The sequence below is a fragment of the Tiliqua scincoides genome, chromosome 4 (genome assembly GCF_035046505.1).
Source record: "Tiliqua scincoides isolate rTilSci1 chromosome 4, rTilSci1.hap2, whole genome shotgun sequence".
Lineage (NCBI taxonomy): Eukaryota > Metazoa > Chordata > Lepidosauria > Squamata > Scincidae > Tiliqua > Tiliqua scincoides.
The window spans coordinates 221,527,565-221,543,669 of record NC_089824.1 but is presented as its reverse complement, the minus strand read 5'-3'; the positions used below and the strand labels follow the sequence as shown (position 1 = coordinate 221,543,669).

Below are 16,105 nucleotides of genomic sequence, written 5' to 3'. Positions count from 1 at the left end.
TGCTGGGGGCTAGCCTGAGTCCTTCAGCCTTCTTGACATCCTGGAGGGTTGGATCAGGACGCTGCCAGGGCTGGGTGAAGAACTTGGCAGATGGTAGATCTTGTGGCACTGTTAAAAGTTCATGGTCAATTGGCACTGTGTTGATCAGCCTTGGGGTTCCTGAGTGGGCCCTGCAGGAGGAAAGTTAGGGAGTCCTGCAGGAGGGTGGTGAAGGGGTTCTGACCAGACAGGAAAGAAGAATAACCTTCGGGCATGGCTGCATGTGGAGAGGACATTGGTGAGTAGCCATTGACACACCTGTCATTATAATGGGGGGGGGGGGGCGTATTCCTGAAGAAGGACCTTGTGTAGTTCGAAATGTGGAGGATGAGAGGAGTCTTGCGGAAGGAGACTTCAGGACATCTATGTTGCTGCCTTCTGTTGAGTCAATCGCTGGTCCATCTGTGGCTGCACTCTGACTGGCAGCTGTTCTCTGGGATCTCTAACTGCACAACGATTGATCACAGGGCTGCTCACTGATCAGTGCTAAGCTGCCTCCGGCTTTGCTCATGGAAGGTCCAACCTGCAGTGCCTCCAGTTGTAAAAACTGGCCTTGGGCAGGGCCCGTCCACTCCAATGCTGCCTGAAAGGCTTGCAGAAAGCTGATGAGGGACACCCCCACCCTCTACCTGCCCACGCCCTCCTCTGGCCCTTCACTCACCAAGCAGCACTGGAGGAAGATGGGGGGAGGGGGAAGCTGCCACTGCCACCTTCTAACTCTCTCACCCCACCCAGCTGCTTAGAAAAGCAGACAAGTGGGCAAGGAGGAGCCCACCCCCTTTGCCTTACCTGAAGTTCTAAACTGCTGCCTCCTTCTTCTGCCTATTTAAAATAAGCAGAAAGAGTGGAACATGCTGGGGGCCCCCCCCCCATTTTACTTTATGTTGTTTTAAACAAAATGGGCATGGAAGACGGAGGGATGGTCCAGAACTCTATGTAAGGTAGCAATTTTCAACCTGTGTGCAGGGGCACTTTGGTGTGTCGCAAAAGGTCCGCAGGTGTGCCGCAGGAGTTTGGAGCACAGTGGTTGAAAATTGCAGGAAAACTCTTCTGGGTTCTGAGGCCAGGCGAGGAAGAGGGACAGACAATTTTTTATGAGAGACAGTTGCCCTAGATATAGAGCCACAGAACCTGGAAGAGCCTCCTGGATGCTGGAAGTGACATCACAAGAGGTGAAGACCATCGATGAGACCACAGACGTTAGTGTGCTGTGAGATTAAAAAAACACTGAAAATTGGACAGATCTCTACGCTTTCCCCTCGTTGCCCAGATCTGGCTGTTTTGGTAAGGTTTTGGGGGGGGGGAGCAGAAGTTGTCTCCAGGTACAAAACACTAAGTTTTGCAGAGAGCCTCACTGTGGCCTGCAAGCGGCCGCTCCCCTTTGGAACCATTCTGGGTGGTGGGTGCAAAACAGAGGCATATGCTCCAAAGAGGAGGGGCTGCCTGCACACTATGGTGAGGCTCCCTGTAAAACTTAGTGCTTTGCATCCCCTCTGACTACGCCATGGTTGCTTCCTGCTTCTGGCAGCATTTAGCATGGGCCAGGCCTGCTTTGTGCATCCTGCCTAAGATTCTGGAGAGCTTCAGTCAATCAATGCTGGTGTCAATGATGCTGACCTAGGCGGACCAGTTTCCATCTTCTCAAGTGCGCACAAACAGCGTAAGAGAGAATAAAGGTGCCATTCTGAAAACATCCCTTCAGACTGCAAATCCAGTTCTTCCAAGAGGTGACTTAAAAGCAGAATTTCTTTCTCCGAAAGGCACGTAGCAAACTGCTAACAATGTGTGAGGTGGGGATTTTCAACTGCAGTGAGAATCCTGGCAGAGCCTGTATTTCCCTATGACTAAGCCATTGTGTTGAGCAATGCCTGGTATCTACCTGTGAGTGATGCTAATAACCTGTGATCATCCACTTGATTGCATGAATTAGCTGGGCAGGTTCACTCCTCTGTCTTAGATCATGGAAAAACTCAGAAGCCTGGGAGGAAAAAAAAAGCCATCATATATTTCAGAGTTAAAACTTAAATAAATAAAAATGAGACATCAACATTTAATTGGCTAGAATCTAGATCAATCTATTACAATTTTTGATGGGCAAAATTTTTCCCTAATTAATTGGACAGGACGTTTAAAAAATATTTTATTTTAAAATGTGTGTATCTTGCCTTTCCCAGTTAAAAAAGAATCTCATGGAGGTTCACAACAACCTAAACAGCAGCCCTCTTAAATCACCCCTCTTAAATCAAAAACGAGACCACATCAATCTAAAACAATCAAGTCTAGTAACAGCGCAACTGTCACCAGCAAGGAAAAAGAAAAATACATAGGGAACTAAATTAACTGAAGGGCCAGTAGAACAAAACTCTCTTGATCCCCCTCCTCAGAATACCAGCCTAGAAGGAGCTGTCCTAATCTCCAACAGGAGAGAGTTCCACAGGCCAGGCACCACAACAGAGAAGGCCCGGTTGTAAGTCACTGCCAACCATATTGCCAAAGGTGATGGCATCCACAACAGAATTCTCCTTGATGATTATATGGGGCGGGCAGGTTCAGAAGAGAGAGAGAGAGAGAGAGAGAGAGAGAGAGAGAGAGAGAGAGAGAGAGAGATATGAACCTTCAAGTATTTAGGTCTCAGATTGTTAAAGGCTTTATAGGTCATCACCAGCTCTTTGAACTGGACCAGGAAATTTACAGGCAGCCAGGGGAGATGGTGCAACAGGGGTGTGACATTGGCACAAGTCCTGGTTCCAGTCAATGACTGAGCAGCTGCATTCTGTACTGATTGTAATTTCCAAACAGTCTTCAAGGGCAGCTGCATAATGAATGCATTGGAGGTCAGTCTAGGTCCTGCTGACCCAAGAAAGTTGGCACACCTGGTGAAGGTGCCTTAAGGTGCTCCAGGCCACAACTGACCCCTGAGTAACACTAATACATTTGCTGGGGTCTCTTGTGACTTTCTTTTTAAGTGAGCCTACTTAGGACATACTTCCCATGTATTTTGCTACATAAATTACTTTGAGAGCTTTTAAAAAAAAATAATGAGAAAGGAAATCAATTCCCAAGGTGGATCTCAGAGGGAGTAGCTTTATATTTCCTCTGCAAGCGCCTCACTGCAGTGGCATAGCCAGAGGGGGTGGTGTGGTAAGTACAGAAGGCACTGCAGCGTGCTGTGTTAGTGGCTCTTCCCACTCACTGTTGGAGCCATGTGGGGCAGTGATGGCAATGAATTGTGTATCCCTGATTGTATGTTCCCAGTGCTACATCCGCTTGGTGACACCTCCGTCTGCCATTTTCCAGGTGGCTCTTGTGGAAGAAGTGACCATGTCTACGTTGTACCCCTCCCTCGAGGACATGAAGGTGGACCAGATCCTGAAGGTGAGAGCATCCCTTCGGCTGGAGAAAGGCAAGGAAACACCCAGGCCTCCAGTGACATGCTGATAAGACCATGCAAGGTCCAGCCTAGCAAGGAGGCAGAATGAATCACCTTGTTAGACCAATACGTTGGGGAGAGCAGCAAACGTCAGTGAGAGCAAGTGGGAAGACTGCTGGACAGGACTTCTTCATTGGGGCAGGGGCAAGGTGCCTGATTGCCCCCCTTCCTAAATTTTCCTACAAACCAGATGCTACTACATTTTAAAAACAAGACAGTTTTACCTTAGTGTACAATCTGGGCAGCTGGGACCATTGGTGCTGGCTACTTGGTTAGGACGTCACTGACAGTGAGGGAGAGGTGTCAAGGATGGAGACTGAGGCTGCAATCCTAACCACACTTTCCTGAGAGTAAGCCCCATTGAATAAAAGAGGACTTAGTTCTGAGTAGACCTGGTTAGGACTGTGCCCTGAGGGCCTTGCTCAGGAGTGCAAAGAGGAGCCCAAGCAGCCTCAGACATGGCCAGGGGGGAGGGGGTTAAAAAAGCCAGCTTCCTCCTCCTGCCTTCTCCTCCACGTCTCCTCCCCTTTGGAGCCATTGTGGATGGTGGGTGCAAAATGGAGGCATTTGCCTCTGTTTTATACCCACCGCCTAGAATCATTCCAAAGGGTAGGGGCAGCTTGCACACCACGGTGAGGTTCCCTGCAAAACTTAGTGCTTTGCACCCCCTCTAGCTATGCCACTGCCCAGGTGAAATAAACTTGCCTGGTCTTTTTGGACTTTTACTTTTATCTCTCTCTTTTTTCTTTTCTCTTCTGTGCTCCAGACCTATATTGGTATTCCATGTTGCTAATTTCACCTTCAAACCATGCCCAAACATGGTAGACTTGATCCAAGGCCATGTGTTCTAGACACACCCTCAACTAGAAGAAGGGGTGGTACTGACTGTTGCCTGGGAATTCTGTGACCTGAACTGTGAGACCTGCTGCTTGGGCCTGGTAGTTCTGGACTACCGGGTGTATGGTACACTTTCCCCTTTTTGAACTGTACTAATGCATGTTGGTGATTACTTATGGAGAAGATCTGGGTGGTGTCTCCACTACAGCTTTACTCCCCTTTCAGTACACTTCTATTCCCACAATGCATTATGGATGGACTGTGGTTTGTTAAGGAATCCGAGACCTGTTAGAGCGACCCTTAACAAACTATACTCTCCAGAAAGCATTGGGGGAATAGAAGTGCACTGAAAGCGGATTAAAGCTGTAGTGGAGACACAGCCCTGGATAGGATGAGATGGAGGCACCCACATTGTTTTGGTACTGCATAGACTGTTTCGTCATGGCCTGGGCCGTCTGGATGCCTAGCCCCTAGGAATTTTGTCCCCCGCTTCCCTCTCCTCAGGTCTGCTGCTGGAGAAAGAACAGGAACTTCTGGCACAGAATACCTTCTCCTCCTCTCCTGCTGAACAGCTGGGGTGGGCAAGGAGAGGTGGTGCATGGTGTGGCCATCCACCTGGGCCCTCTGTCTTCTCTCCCTAACCTGGAATTCCAGAGCTGCCTCCTTCCTCGACGCTGCCCTCTGTGAAATAAACAGCACGACAGGTGCTCCACTTCTCCTGTTTATTTCCAACAAGATGGTGGCACTGGAGGTTAAGGGAGCAGGGGTGGGCTTCCAGCCAGACTGCTGCACCCACCTTTCCTCAACCACTTCTCAAGGAGGTAGGCAAGTCCGTGGCAATGAGAGGGGTGTGTGTGTGTGGGGGGGGGGGTTAGCCAGTCAGTCCGTCACAAGCAGAAAGCATAGAACAGGGGCAGCAGAATTGGGCTGCTTCAACCTAAAGCCCATACTGGTCCTTGCCATCATCCTGTGGAAGTGCTTGATTTCAAAAATGCAGCGCCCCAATGCACAAGCCTGCCTGGAAGCTTTTCCTTCTGTACCCAGAGCCTTGGCTGACAGCCCTGGCTGGGCAAATGCTATATGAGTCAGAAGTTGTGTGAGTCGGAAGCGCAGAAAAGACAAGGTGCATGTGGTCAGAACTAGCTGCTTAATCAAGATTCCCTGCACCACCTAAGTCCTGGCTCAGGAGAAGATTCCTGCTGGATCAGGCCAAGGGCCCATCTAGTCCAGCTTCCCATACCACACAGTGACCTCTAAAGCCTGGATGATGACACCCATCATGGCTTGCAGCCTGTGATGGACTTTTCCTTCAGAAATCTATCCAATCCCCTTTGAAAGGCATCTAGGCTAGGTGACATCACCACATCCTATAGCAAGGAGTTCCGCAGATTAATTACCCACTGGGTGAAGAAATATTTCCTTTTATGTGTTGTGACTCTCCCTCCCACCAGTCACTATTAGTGGATGTCCCCTGGTTGTGGTGTTGCGTGAGCGGGAGAAGAACTTCCCTCTACCCAACCCATGCGTAATTTCATGTGTCTCATTTATGTCCCCCCTCAGGCGCCATCTTTCTCCAAACTTTTCAGCATGAGGGCTGCTCCATAAATCTGACACGGTGCTGAGGGCCGGAAAATTAATAATTTTAAATAATAAATAAATACATTAGAGATGGAAGGGGAAGCGGATTTTGAATAGGAAAATTAATTTAGAGAGAATACTTTTGGGGAAAATTTGACGGGGAAATTATTTGGAGTGATTGGGGAGAAAATGTGCTGGAGAGATAAAGAGTTGGGAACAATTCAGTAATAAGTAAACTTGGGAGAAATCTGAGTAATAAGTTAATTTGTAAGAAGAAAACAAGATTTCAGAATGTGTTGGATAAACAGGACCATTTGGCCAGCGGACTGACCAGGGTGTTGAAAGTATCTGGAACTCCTTCTCTCAGGTTTCCAAAGGGTGCGTTATAATTTTGGGGACACTCTTGGCCTTCTGGGGCAATCTTCAGGGAAGCCTCTTCGTCAGAATCGTCTCTCTGCTCAAGGCTCTGCATTCCTGTCCCTATAGCAGGTTGCTGTGGGCCAGAACAGCCAAGCTTCCCCACTACATGCTGTGGGCTGCATCAAATCCTCCCATGGGTTGGATTTGGCCCCCAGGCCATGGTTCGGAGACCCATGTTCTAGACCAGGGGTCAGCAACCTTAAACATTCAAAGAGCCATTTGGACCCGTTTTCTGGAGAAAAGAAAACCTCGGGAGCCACAAAAGCCTCTTGACATCTAAAATGAAGATAACACTACATATATAGTTTTTTTTTTAATCTTTATGCTATGTATAAAAAAACTATATTGTGTTAAAATCAATGAGATTTCATTTGACTCCAAAGTGGAGTCAGGGGAGGGGAAAAAAAACATGCTGCTTTGCACTGAATCGAAGCAATGGGAAGACTTATGCAGGCTTACTCAGAAGTAAGTGCCTCTCTGATTTCCATGGGGCTTCCTCCTTAGTCAGTGTGTGTAGTATTAGGATCGCATCCTCCACCCTCAGACTTCTTTTGGGAAGTCTGCCCTGTCGGTTTCAGACTTCTATGCTCAGGCGCACTGACCAGGAGAGAAATCGCACAAAGGCCAGAGGAGCTGATTCTGGAGTCGGCTCCCAATCCTAAGCTTGCCTATTCAGAAGTAAGTCCCATTCAGTTCAATGGGGTTTACTCCCAGGAAAGTGTGCACTCCCTGCAGGCACACTCCAGGGAGCTCCAGGGTCGGTCACCCCATCTCTTCTGCAGTTGGGGGGGGGGCAACATTAAGGCAAAGGGCATAACGAAGCCTGCCAGACTCAGAGGGATGGAGCTGAAGGATCCCCCTGCCTGCTCTGTGTGTGTGTGTGTGGGGGGGGGAAACGGTGCCAGGGTGAGAAGAGCCCAGCCTGGGTGGTCGAAGGAGGCTTCAGAGTGCAGCTTATCTGCCTCGGAAATGCCTTTGTATTTTTACATAGTAATTAGTTTAGCAAAGGGGGTGACAGAGAGGCGCTCTGTCACCCCCTTTGCCACTTTCACCCACTTTCACCCGCCCTTCTACGCTGAGCCCATGCGCCACCAGCGCTCCCTACCCCGCCACAGGGGTCCCTGCAAAGCGCCCCCCGCGCCTGCCACCAGCGGCCCTGTCCCGCGGTTCAGCCCCCTGCCACTGCAGGGAGAAGGAAGGAAGGGTGCAGGGAAGAGGTGCCCGGCTGCCCCCCCACGCCTGCTCGCAGTGGGGCGCCTGCGGGTGCCTGCTCGCAGTGGGGCGTGGAGAACAGGTGCGGGAGAGTGCCGCTGCCCCTTCTTTTGATGCCCTTCCCCGCTGAGCCCATGCGCTGCCGCACCAGCGCTGCCAGCTCTCCCTGCCCGGCCACAGGGGTCCCTGCAAAGTGCCCCCCACGCCCGCCACCAGTGGCCCTGTCCCGCAGCGCCTGCTCACAGTGGGGCATGGAGAGCAGGTGCGGGAGAGCGCCGCTGCCCCTGCCTGCCGAAGGAGCTACTGTGGACGAGGGCGGCGCCCCACCCTGCACTCACCAGCAGCCAGCGCCTGCAGCACATCGCGCCGGAGAGAGGCGTCCTCGGGGCTGGGCTGGCTGGGCGGCGGCCGCAGGGAAGGCGCCCCACTTCCAGCCCCCACTTGGGAGCCGCAGCAGACCACTGAAAGAGCCGCATGCGGCTCTAAAAACACAGGTTGCAGACTGAATGCTCCCAGATTGTATTCCCAGTCCCCAGGGAATTCAAACAGTCCCTGACTCAAGCCGGAGATCTTTCTGCACTTACTCTCTTGTTCTTTTTTGTCATCGTAGGCCCAGGATGTCGCAGCCCCAAGGACTTCAGTTCCGCTCCCTACTGTAGCGTCAACTCCCACTCCAGTTCCTGAAGCCCCCCCTGAAAAAAAGAGTGAGCCTCCCAAAACAACTGGTAATGCAGTCCCAAAAGAGCAAGTTCTGTGGTACCCAGGCCTTGCGCTTGCATGACTCTTGGCTGGAGCCTCCTTGGTCAAATGCACGGCGATAGCAGAGGTCTGTCCTTGGGCTCTTGTCTCTGAGTGCGCTCATGCCACACCCAGTCTGCTAGCTAGACTGTAGAGTGCCCCCAGAGATTTAGGCTGCAATCCTAACCACACTTTCCTGAGAGTAAGCGCCAGTGAACAAAATGGACTTACTTCTGAGTAGACCTGGTTAGGATTGTACCCTGTGTCTGTTGCGCCCCCCCCCCACACCACTGCTCTTTCACCACTGGCTTGCTCAACACTTGATGACTTTCAGCCAATGTGTGAACTGTCCTTCCTGAGAAAATGTACCTTGACTTCCAAGTGAAAATGAAACTGCTCTCCTTGATGCTTACAGGTGGTACAGATTATTACAGATTATTACTTGTTATCCACTGATTTAGCATCCACTGATTGGACTCACCACTGATGCCAAGGTCTACCTTCAGGTGCCTTATAACAAGGGAAAAAAGCACCAAAATCCCATTTCCTACCTTTGCGCTGTTAAATAATTATAATTTCATTCCACTTGATTCCATTATTTCCCCCCCCCCCCCAATCTAGAGGCTGAATGCGGTATAGTGTCTATATCAATGCATTCTTGGGCAACAATAGAGGAGCAAAGAACCCGGAAGTGGGTCTTTAAAGCTATTTTTCCACTGATTTGCTTTCCATTGGTTTTTAAAAATCCACTCAGGGTTCCAGAACAGAACCCCAGTGAATAATGAGGCACAACCTGTAACTTGAAGTGGACCATTTACACATGCAAGTCATCTCTTGAAGCTGCAGTCAGGAAATGATGTCGGCCATTCACAACCATGAGAGTCTTGTGATTTCACAAAAACCAGAGATACCAGAATCCAGACAGAACATGTTGTGCTGCTGAGAGAGAGTATCTAAGTCCCAGGCTGCACAATATGTTCTGTGTGCGGTAGTGTGGCCAGAGGGTGTGGTGCACTCAGTATTACAGTTGTCGAAATGCGCCATGTAAGTGGTGCCTTCCCCTCGCTGTTGGAGCCATTGGGACACCAACGGCAATGCACCCATGCGCCTGTGTGTTGCTGCCCCAATGGCTCTGATGGTTAGGGGGAGGGGTCACTTACATGGTGCATTGCTGAGGCTGTCATATTTACCCTGCTGCCCCCAGCTACGCTACTGTCTGTGTGGACAATATATACACTGTATAATATTACACATGCACACACAGAGGCTTTTCCTACACTCTGAATGAACTCTTCTCTCTCCTCCTTTTCAGACCCTCCAGTATTATACCCAAATCTCAGTGAACTCAATGATTACATGGGACTCTCCCTTTCCAGTGAGGAGGTCCAGAAGAATCTTGGACTTGTTCCAGCGAGTGGCAATGTAGGTATTTGGAGTTTGCAGAATCATGTATACAGAGAATGAGATAAGGCCGGTAGCTATCAAAATGTGACCCTTCTTTGGGTCACCCACTTTGCACAGTTCACCTATTGGAAGTACCACTGAAAATATTTGGCAATGATGTCATCACCAGTTACTTACAGACTGGAAAGCCAGATGCAATGCAACAAACACCTGTATGAGGCTCAGGGCAGATGAGAGGGCTTTTTTTAGCATGCAAAAAGCACATGCTGGAGCTCTGCCCGTGGAGCTGAGCCTACTACCACTGCCTTTCATGTTGTGTTGCTGGTCTCACTGCCAGGTGGTGGGGGTGTAGGGGTCCCACGTGTACCACCAGGCACCACGTCAATTACCACCAGTGGTACCAGTACGAGTACCACTGGTTGAGAAACACTGGTCTAGACTGGTAAGTAAAGGAAGGAGGGAACTGTTGCTTGTAGTCAGGGGCTGGCAGTGAGGCATTTACTGTAATGATTGAATTATTTCTTTCTCTTTTTTTAAGTCAAACCTAAAGCAGCTGGAGCATCTCTACTCCTCCTCTCTGGTCCTCACCAGCTAATGAGGACTGGGAAGAAACTTAATCTGGCAATTTGTGTCCTTTGGCAGGCGATGGTCTTGGCTCCCTCTGCACCAGGCGGGATGGTTGCCCCGGTGACAGGAGGTAATTTGGGAATGCATCGGGCAGAGATCAAGCCAGGCTTGCGTGAGGTCCATCTCTGCAAGGATGAACGGGGGAAGACCGGACTCAAACTAAGGAACATTGATAAGGTGGGCATTGCCGGTTGGCTGCCTTACTGGGATTTCCCAAATTCAGCCAGCAGGGTTAATTGAAGGGGAAGACTTAATTTCTGCTCCCTGACATTGCAGCATGGCTGATTTAAAGCTTCAAATATAGGAGCATCAAAATAAAATATTGGGGTTTAAGCCAAAACATTCAAATATTTGTCTCAAAATGTCAATGTGATTTATCCTGGAGGAAATTTTATATATGTTATATATAATTTTATAAAAATTATTATAAAAATTTATTGGTTGTTTTATGGATCATTTTACTGTTCTGTTAGGGTTAGGGTTGTGGGGCAGTAGCTCCAGGTGACTAATGTACAATCTACAATCTACACAATAGAACAATAAAATGATCCATAAAACAACCAATAAAGGAGCAGCAGACAATAGTAAAACAATAGTTAAGTATCAAAACAGAGAAAGAACACGGTATCAGTTAAAACAGCATCAGTAAAAGTGACAGTGCTGTTCTGAGAAAGTGAAATCCTTCCTTGGTACCAGTGGTGTCGGTAGAGGGGGCTACGTTTTGCAGTGTGCCTCACCTTGGCATGCAAGTGGCCCTTCCCCCTTCCCTTTGGAGCCCTTCCAGGCAGTGGGAGCAAAACGGAGGTGTATGCACAGTGGCGCACATGGGCAGTCAAGGCATTTGCCGCCATTTTGCTCCCACCATCCAGAATGGCTCTGAGGGGAGAGGAGGGGGCCACTTGCACGCCATGGTGAGGCTCCCTGCAAAACTTAGCACTTTGTACCCTCTCTAGCTATGCCACTGCTTGGCACTTGTTGCCACATTAAAACTGACTCAGGGCGCAATCCTAGCCCCTTATGTCAGTGCTTTCCAGCCAATGGGACAAGTGTGCTGCATCTTGCAGTTGGGTGCCACTCACGGAGGCCTCCTCAAAGTAAGGGAATGTTTATTCCCTTAGCTTGGAGCTTCATTGCCCTTATGTCAGTGCTTATGTCAGGGGTTAGGATTGCGCCCTCAGTGTTGCATGCATATCTGTGGCATGGAAGCTAGGCAGAGGAGGTTCCTGGGAACGTGTAAGTCAGGCTCTGCTGTGGGTCCTGCTCGCAGCCCTCTGGCTGTCCATCGTGTTCTTTTCTGGGCGACGTGGCATGAAGGTGGCCTTCCTCTGAAGCCACCCAGTTGCTCAGTCGACAAGTACCTGAGCTGAGCATCATGGCAGCTGTGCCCAGGCTCTCTGGGGTGGGTCGAGCCCCGTGGCTCCTTCTGGCCATTCGGGTTTTCAAAGCCAACCTCCTCCCCTGCAGGGGCTGTTTGTGCAGCTGGTCAAGGCCAACTCTCCCGCAGCTCTGGTGGGGCTGCGCTTTGGGGATCAGATCTTACAGATTGACGGGAAGGACTGTGCAGGATGGAACACAGAGAAGGCCAAGCGTGCCCTGAAGAAGGCTTCCCCAGAGAAGATCGTCATGGTTGTGCGAGACAGGTGAGGAGTGGGCGGTGGAGCAGGCCTGTCTCACTTGGCCGTCCCCAGTGGCTGCTGTGCTTGCTGGTGCTGCTAGGCTGTCCCCACCCAGCACTCTTCACCCCCCTCCCCATCTTCTGTGAGGTTCAAGGACGTGGCTTGGGGATCACAAGAAAACTGTAGTCTTTATCCTCTCCTAAATCATGCTAAATGGCTTGATGCTTGGGGGGGGGGGATCTAGAGATGTCATTTGGGGGATAGCTGAGACCACAAAGCAGAAAATCACGTGGCTTGACGGGATTCCTAATTAGCATGCAATGTAGTATGGCTGTTCATGGAGAATAGGTGCACTGTGGGAAAGCCCCCGCCCCGAATGCCTATTGCCTCAATATTACAGCCCTTCCTCTCCTCGTTTGGCAGGCCCTTCCAGCGCACGGTGACTATGCACAAGGACAGCACTGGCCACGTTGGCTTCATCATCAAGAAGGGGCAGATCAGTTCCCTGGTCAGGGGCAGCTCTGCGGCGCGGAACGGGCTGCTCATCAACCACTATATCTGTGAAGTGAACGGGCAGAATGTCATTGGGCTGAAGGTGAGGAAGACTCAGCCCAGAGAGGGGAAGTGGGGAGGAAGGTTTCCCTCTGTGGGCCCAAATTAACTGTGGGCTGTGCACAAATCATTACGGGCCAAGTACTGGTAAGAGGCTCAGGGCAGATGGGAGGGCTTGATCCATCATGTGAAGAGTGCACACGGAAACTCTGCCCACTGAGCTGAGCCTCCCACTGCTGCTTGCCATATTGCACTGCTGGTCTTGCTGCCAGGTGGCGGGGGTCTGGGAGGTCCCACAGGTCCCTCCAGACACCACCACAAGTACCACTGTTTGCAAAATGCTGTTTTAGAGCACCATCAGTGCACATGATGCTTTACATGCAACATAAGTAAACTAACAGGTCTTTGCCCTCAGCAGCTGACAATTTAAACTTGGCCTGTGGAGGTGAATGAGACCACTAAGGTGAGGGGGAGCGGGAGGGTCAGGTGTAAGAGCAACAAGGGCTGCTTGTGAGCAAACACAGATCTACGTACTTACACTTAGTTTTATTAGGAGATAAGGACACAGAGCTTAAGGCAAAGTCTTTGCTGATGAGGGCTTTGAAGGATGAAAGAGAGAGGCGCCTTCATGTAGGTCTTCTGGGAAAGAGCTCCAGGCACAAAGGACAGCAAGACTTGGAAGAAGCAAGACAGCAGGAAAATTCAGGGTGGCTGATGATGATAGAGTGGAAGTCAGGGAGAGACAGGCATGCGAGAGAGGAATGTCAAGAGTGAGTGCAGGGAAATCAGTGTTCCCCCCTCTTTTCCCTGCTCCACCCACCCATCCTTTGCAACACCCCCTCCAAATGACTGAGGGATGTTCTGGCTTCTAAGCAGCTGACTCTGGAGTGAGCCAGTGGCACAGAATTGGCTGCCAAATAAACAGCTCCTCTCTCTTTGGAAAAACCTTCCTTGGTGTCATTCGGCAAAAGCAGAGTGCAGCCCATCACTCTGAGGATGAAGTGAGTGACCACCCCTTTCTTAATCTCTCCCTCTTCAAGGACAAGGAGATCACAGATGTTCTGATGAATGCAGACAACATCATCACCCTCACCATCATCCCTGCGGTGATCTACGAGCACATGATCCGCAAGTAAGCACCCAAGTGTTGGCGTAGCTGGGGGGGTAAAGGGAGTCAGTTTGGAGGGTCCCCTCTGAGAGCCCACCTTGGCTGTGAACTGAGAGGCAAGAGCACCCCCTGCAATGGTGCGTAAGATGCTTCTAAGCCCATAAGCAGGCAGGAAGGTTAGGTCTGTGATTTGTTCCCGCCCCAGTAGCATAGCTACAGAGGGCAGTGCAGGAAGTGATGCAGGTGCTACAACATGCCATATGAGTGGCCCCTCCCACTCACCATCAACGCCATTCTGGGCTGTGATGGCAATGCACACCGCACGTTGCCATCACCGCCTGGAATGGCTCCGACAGTGAGGGGAGGGGCCACTTATATGGCGCAGCACCTGATTTACTTACCAAGCCACCCCCACTGTAGTTATACTACTGCCTCCTCTAGGCTTTCTTTGTTCCTTGGCAATTTATTCAGGGGCACAAAACCTAAAAAAATGGGGGTTCTCCATAACAATCATGACTACCAGTTATTGAGAGGTGCAGGCATTTATCTGGTCCATTTTGACAGCTGCCTAGGCCAACATAGTCATTGTTCTTGGTGGGATGAAGCCCTCTCTTTTGCCTGTCGCGAGTCTCCTGCCAGTCAGTTTCACTGGGTAACCCTGAGTTCTAGTATTGTCTGAGAGGGAGTATTGTCTTCCTTTTTTGGCTTCTTTGCAAAGCTGAGTTGGAGAATCTTTTTGACCCATTTTACAGGAAGTTCTACCTGTAGAGCTACCTAGATTTCTTACTTTGTCTCTCTCTCTCTCTCTCTCATAAGGCTCTCCAGTGGGCAAGTGAAATCTTCCATGGATCACTCCATTCCTAATGCCTGAAGCTGCTGAAGAGAATCCTACCCCTCCTCTTCCTCTCTCTCACCTGGCACAAAGGACCCCACACACCCCACCAGATGTGAATCTATGCCTCTCGCCTCTGAGGCCACTTAGAGGCCAAGACCAATTCCTAAAAGCTTTCAGTGATTCCTTGAGGACTGTGGGCTTTTCAGAGTCCCACAGAGGGTGGCAGTGGGGGCAAGGTTGACATAGGGTTGGTTCTGTGGACCTGGGCACCCAACTCTGTGGCACCTTCCTGGTGGAAGTTAATACACCAGTGCATACTGAACTTCTGCAGAAGGAGGTTCACTGCATAAGGGAGTGGTAGCTAGTTCTGTAGCCCGAAGAAACCACTGTAATCTGGAGAAATGTAACCTGCCCTCTTGGCCTTATTTACACAAGCACTTAAGCCAGTGCTGCATGCTACTGTCCAGCACAGGGATGGGCAGACTTCAATTTTATAGCCTTTTTGTTTTTACCAGACTCCCCTGGTCTTCTGATCTGTGCTAATGACCCTGACTATACGCTCTTGGCTTGAAAACAAAAGCAATGCCTTGCAGGATCAGGCCAAATCTTTAGAAGAAGCCCCTCAACCAGCTGCTGGGAACTGGAAAATGGCCACAGCCCAGGACCTGTGGTTTGGGACACTGTGCCAACGTCCACGTGGAAAGCAGACACCTGCAGAGACCCAAACAACGTTTATTACAGCCACCAACAGACAGAAGTTACAGGACAGTGGAAATTAAAACCCAAGAAGAGTATACAGCATTTAAGTTCTGTATTTAAAAATATATTATATAGATCTTTTTCTCTTTCAAATATAATCATACATTTATTTCCTGGCAGAGCTTTGGATAGTCTAACGGACACATAAACATATCCACAAGTACGTTGCACAAGAGGCTCATATCCTAGTGTACCAACCACATTTGCCACTTTTCCACCACAATTCAGTCTGTTTCTCTCCCCCCCCCCCCATACTATACTTGACAGCTAAAACCATCCCCACTAGTGTGATTGTGGAAAAAATGCAATTTTCCCCCTGCCTGCAACCCTTTTGTGTTGGGGCTTCTCCTTGGAAACTGGTTTCCAATCCAGGTGCAATGAATTTTCGTCATGTCTGCATCACATGAGCATGTTTGTCACAGGTATCGCCACAGCTTTTGCATGCCATTGCTGAACTTGTCCTCAGAGGGTTTGTGATGGCTTGCAACTTTGGGACCTGTGTTTGTGACACGTGGCACAGGCAGCCCATGCACCGGAGCAATACGTTGTGCCTGGAGTGACAACCAAGGAGATGCCAACTGTGAGCAGCTAGGAAGGTCGTGCAAACTGGCTCTCCTAGTCGTGAAAGCTCAAGGGGTGCAACATCAACTGTGAAATCAGCATGAACAACACGGGGGGGGGGCGCTACGCACTCACCAACCCTTTCTTGCATGCAACTGAGTCCCAGTTAAGGCAAGTCTGACAGAATAAAACTGCTTTGAAGCCTCCAGGTCTGGCTCAGCCAGCCGTTCTTTGCTTGCTTGCTTACCACATTGATCTGCTCTCTCTCCTGGGGGCTTCCAGCAGTGTCAGTCAACTCTCATTCAGCTCCATCTCCAAAAGGGGTCACAATCTAAGACAGCAATTTTCAGCTGGTGTGCTGTGGCACATTGGTGTGCTGCGAAAGGCTT

The 16,105-nt window shown here is 50.1% G+C and overlaps 1 protein-coding gene across 1 annotated transcript; it reads left to right on the top strand.

The window, feature by feature from the left end:
* Positions 1-3,360: 3,360 nt before the first annotated feature.
* On the top strand, positions 3,361-14,432 carry SDCBP2 (syndecan binding protein 2). The gene is made up of 8 exons (XM_066625075.1): positions 3,361-3,465; positions 9,135-9,182; positions 9,545-9,676; positions 10,301-10,462; positions 11,750-11,925; positions 12,325-12,496; positions 13,494-13,585; positions 14,378-14,432. The coding sequence occupies exons 1-8, from the start codon at positions 3,361-3,363 to the stop codon at positions 14,430-14,432; spliced, it is 942 nt and encodes a 313-aa protein (XP_066481172.1).
* The last annotated feature ends 1,673 nt before the right edge of the window (positions 14,433-16,105 follow it).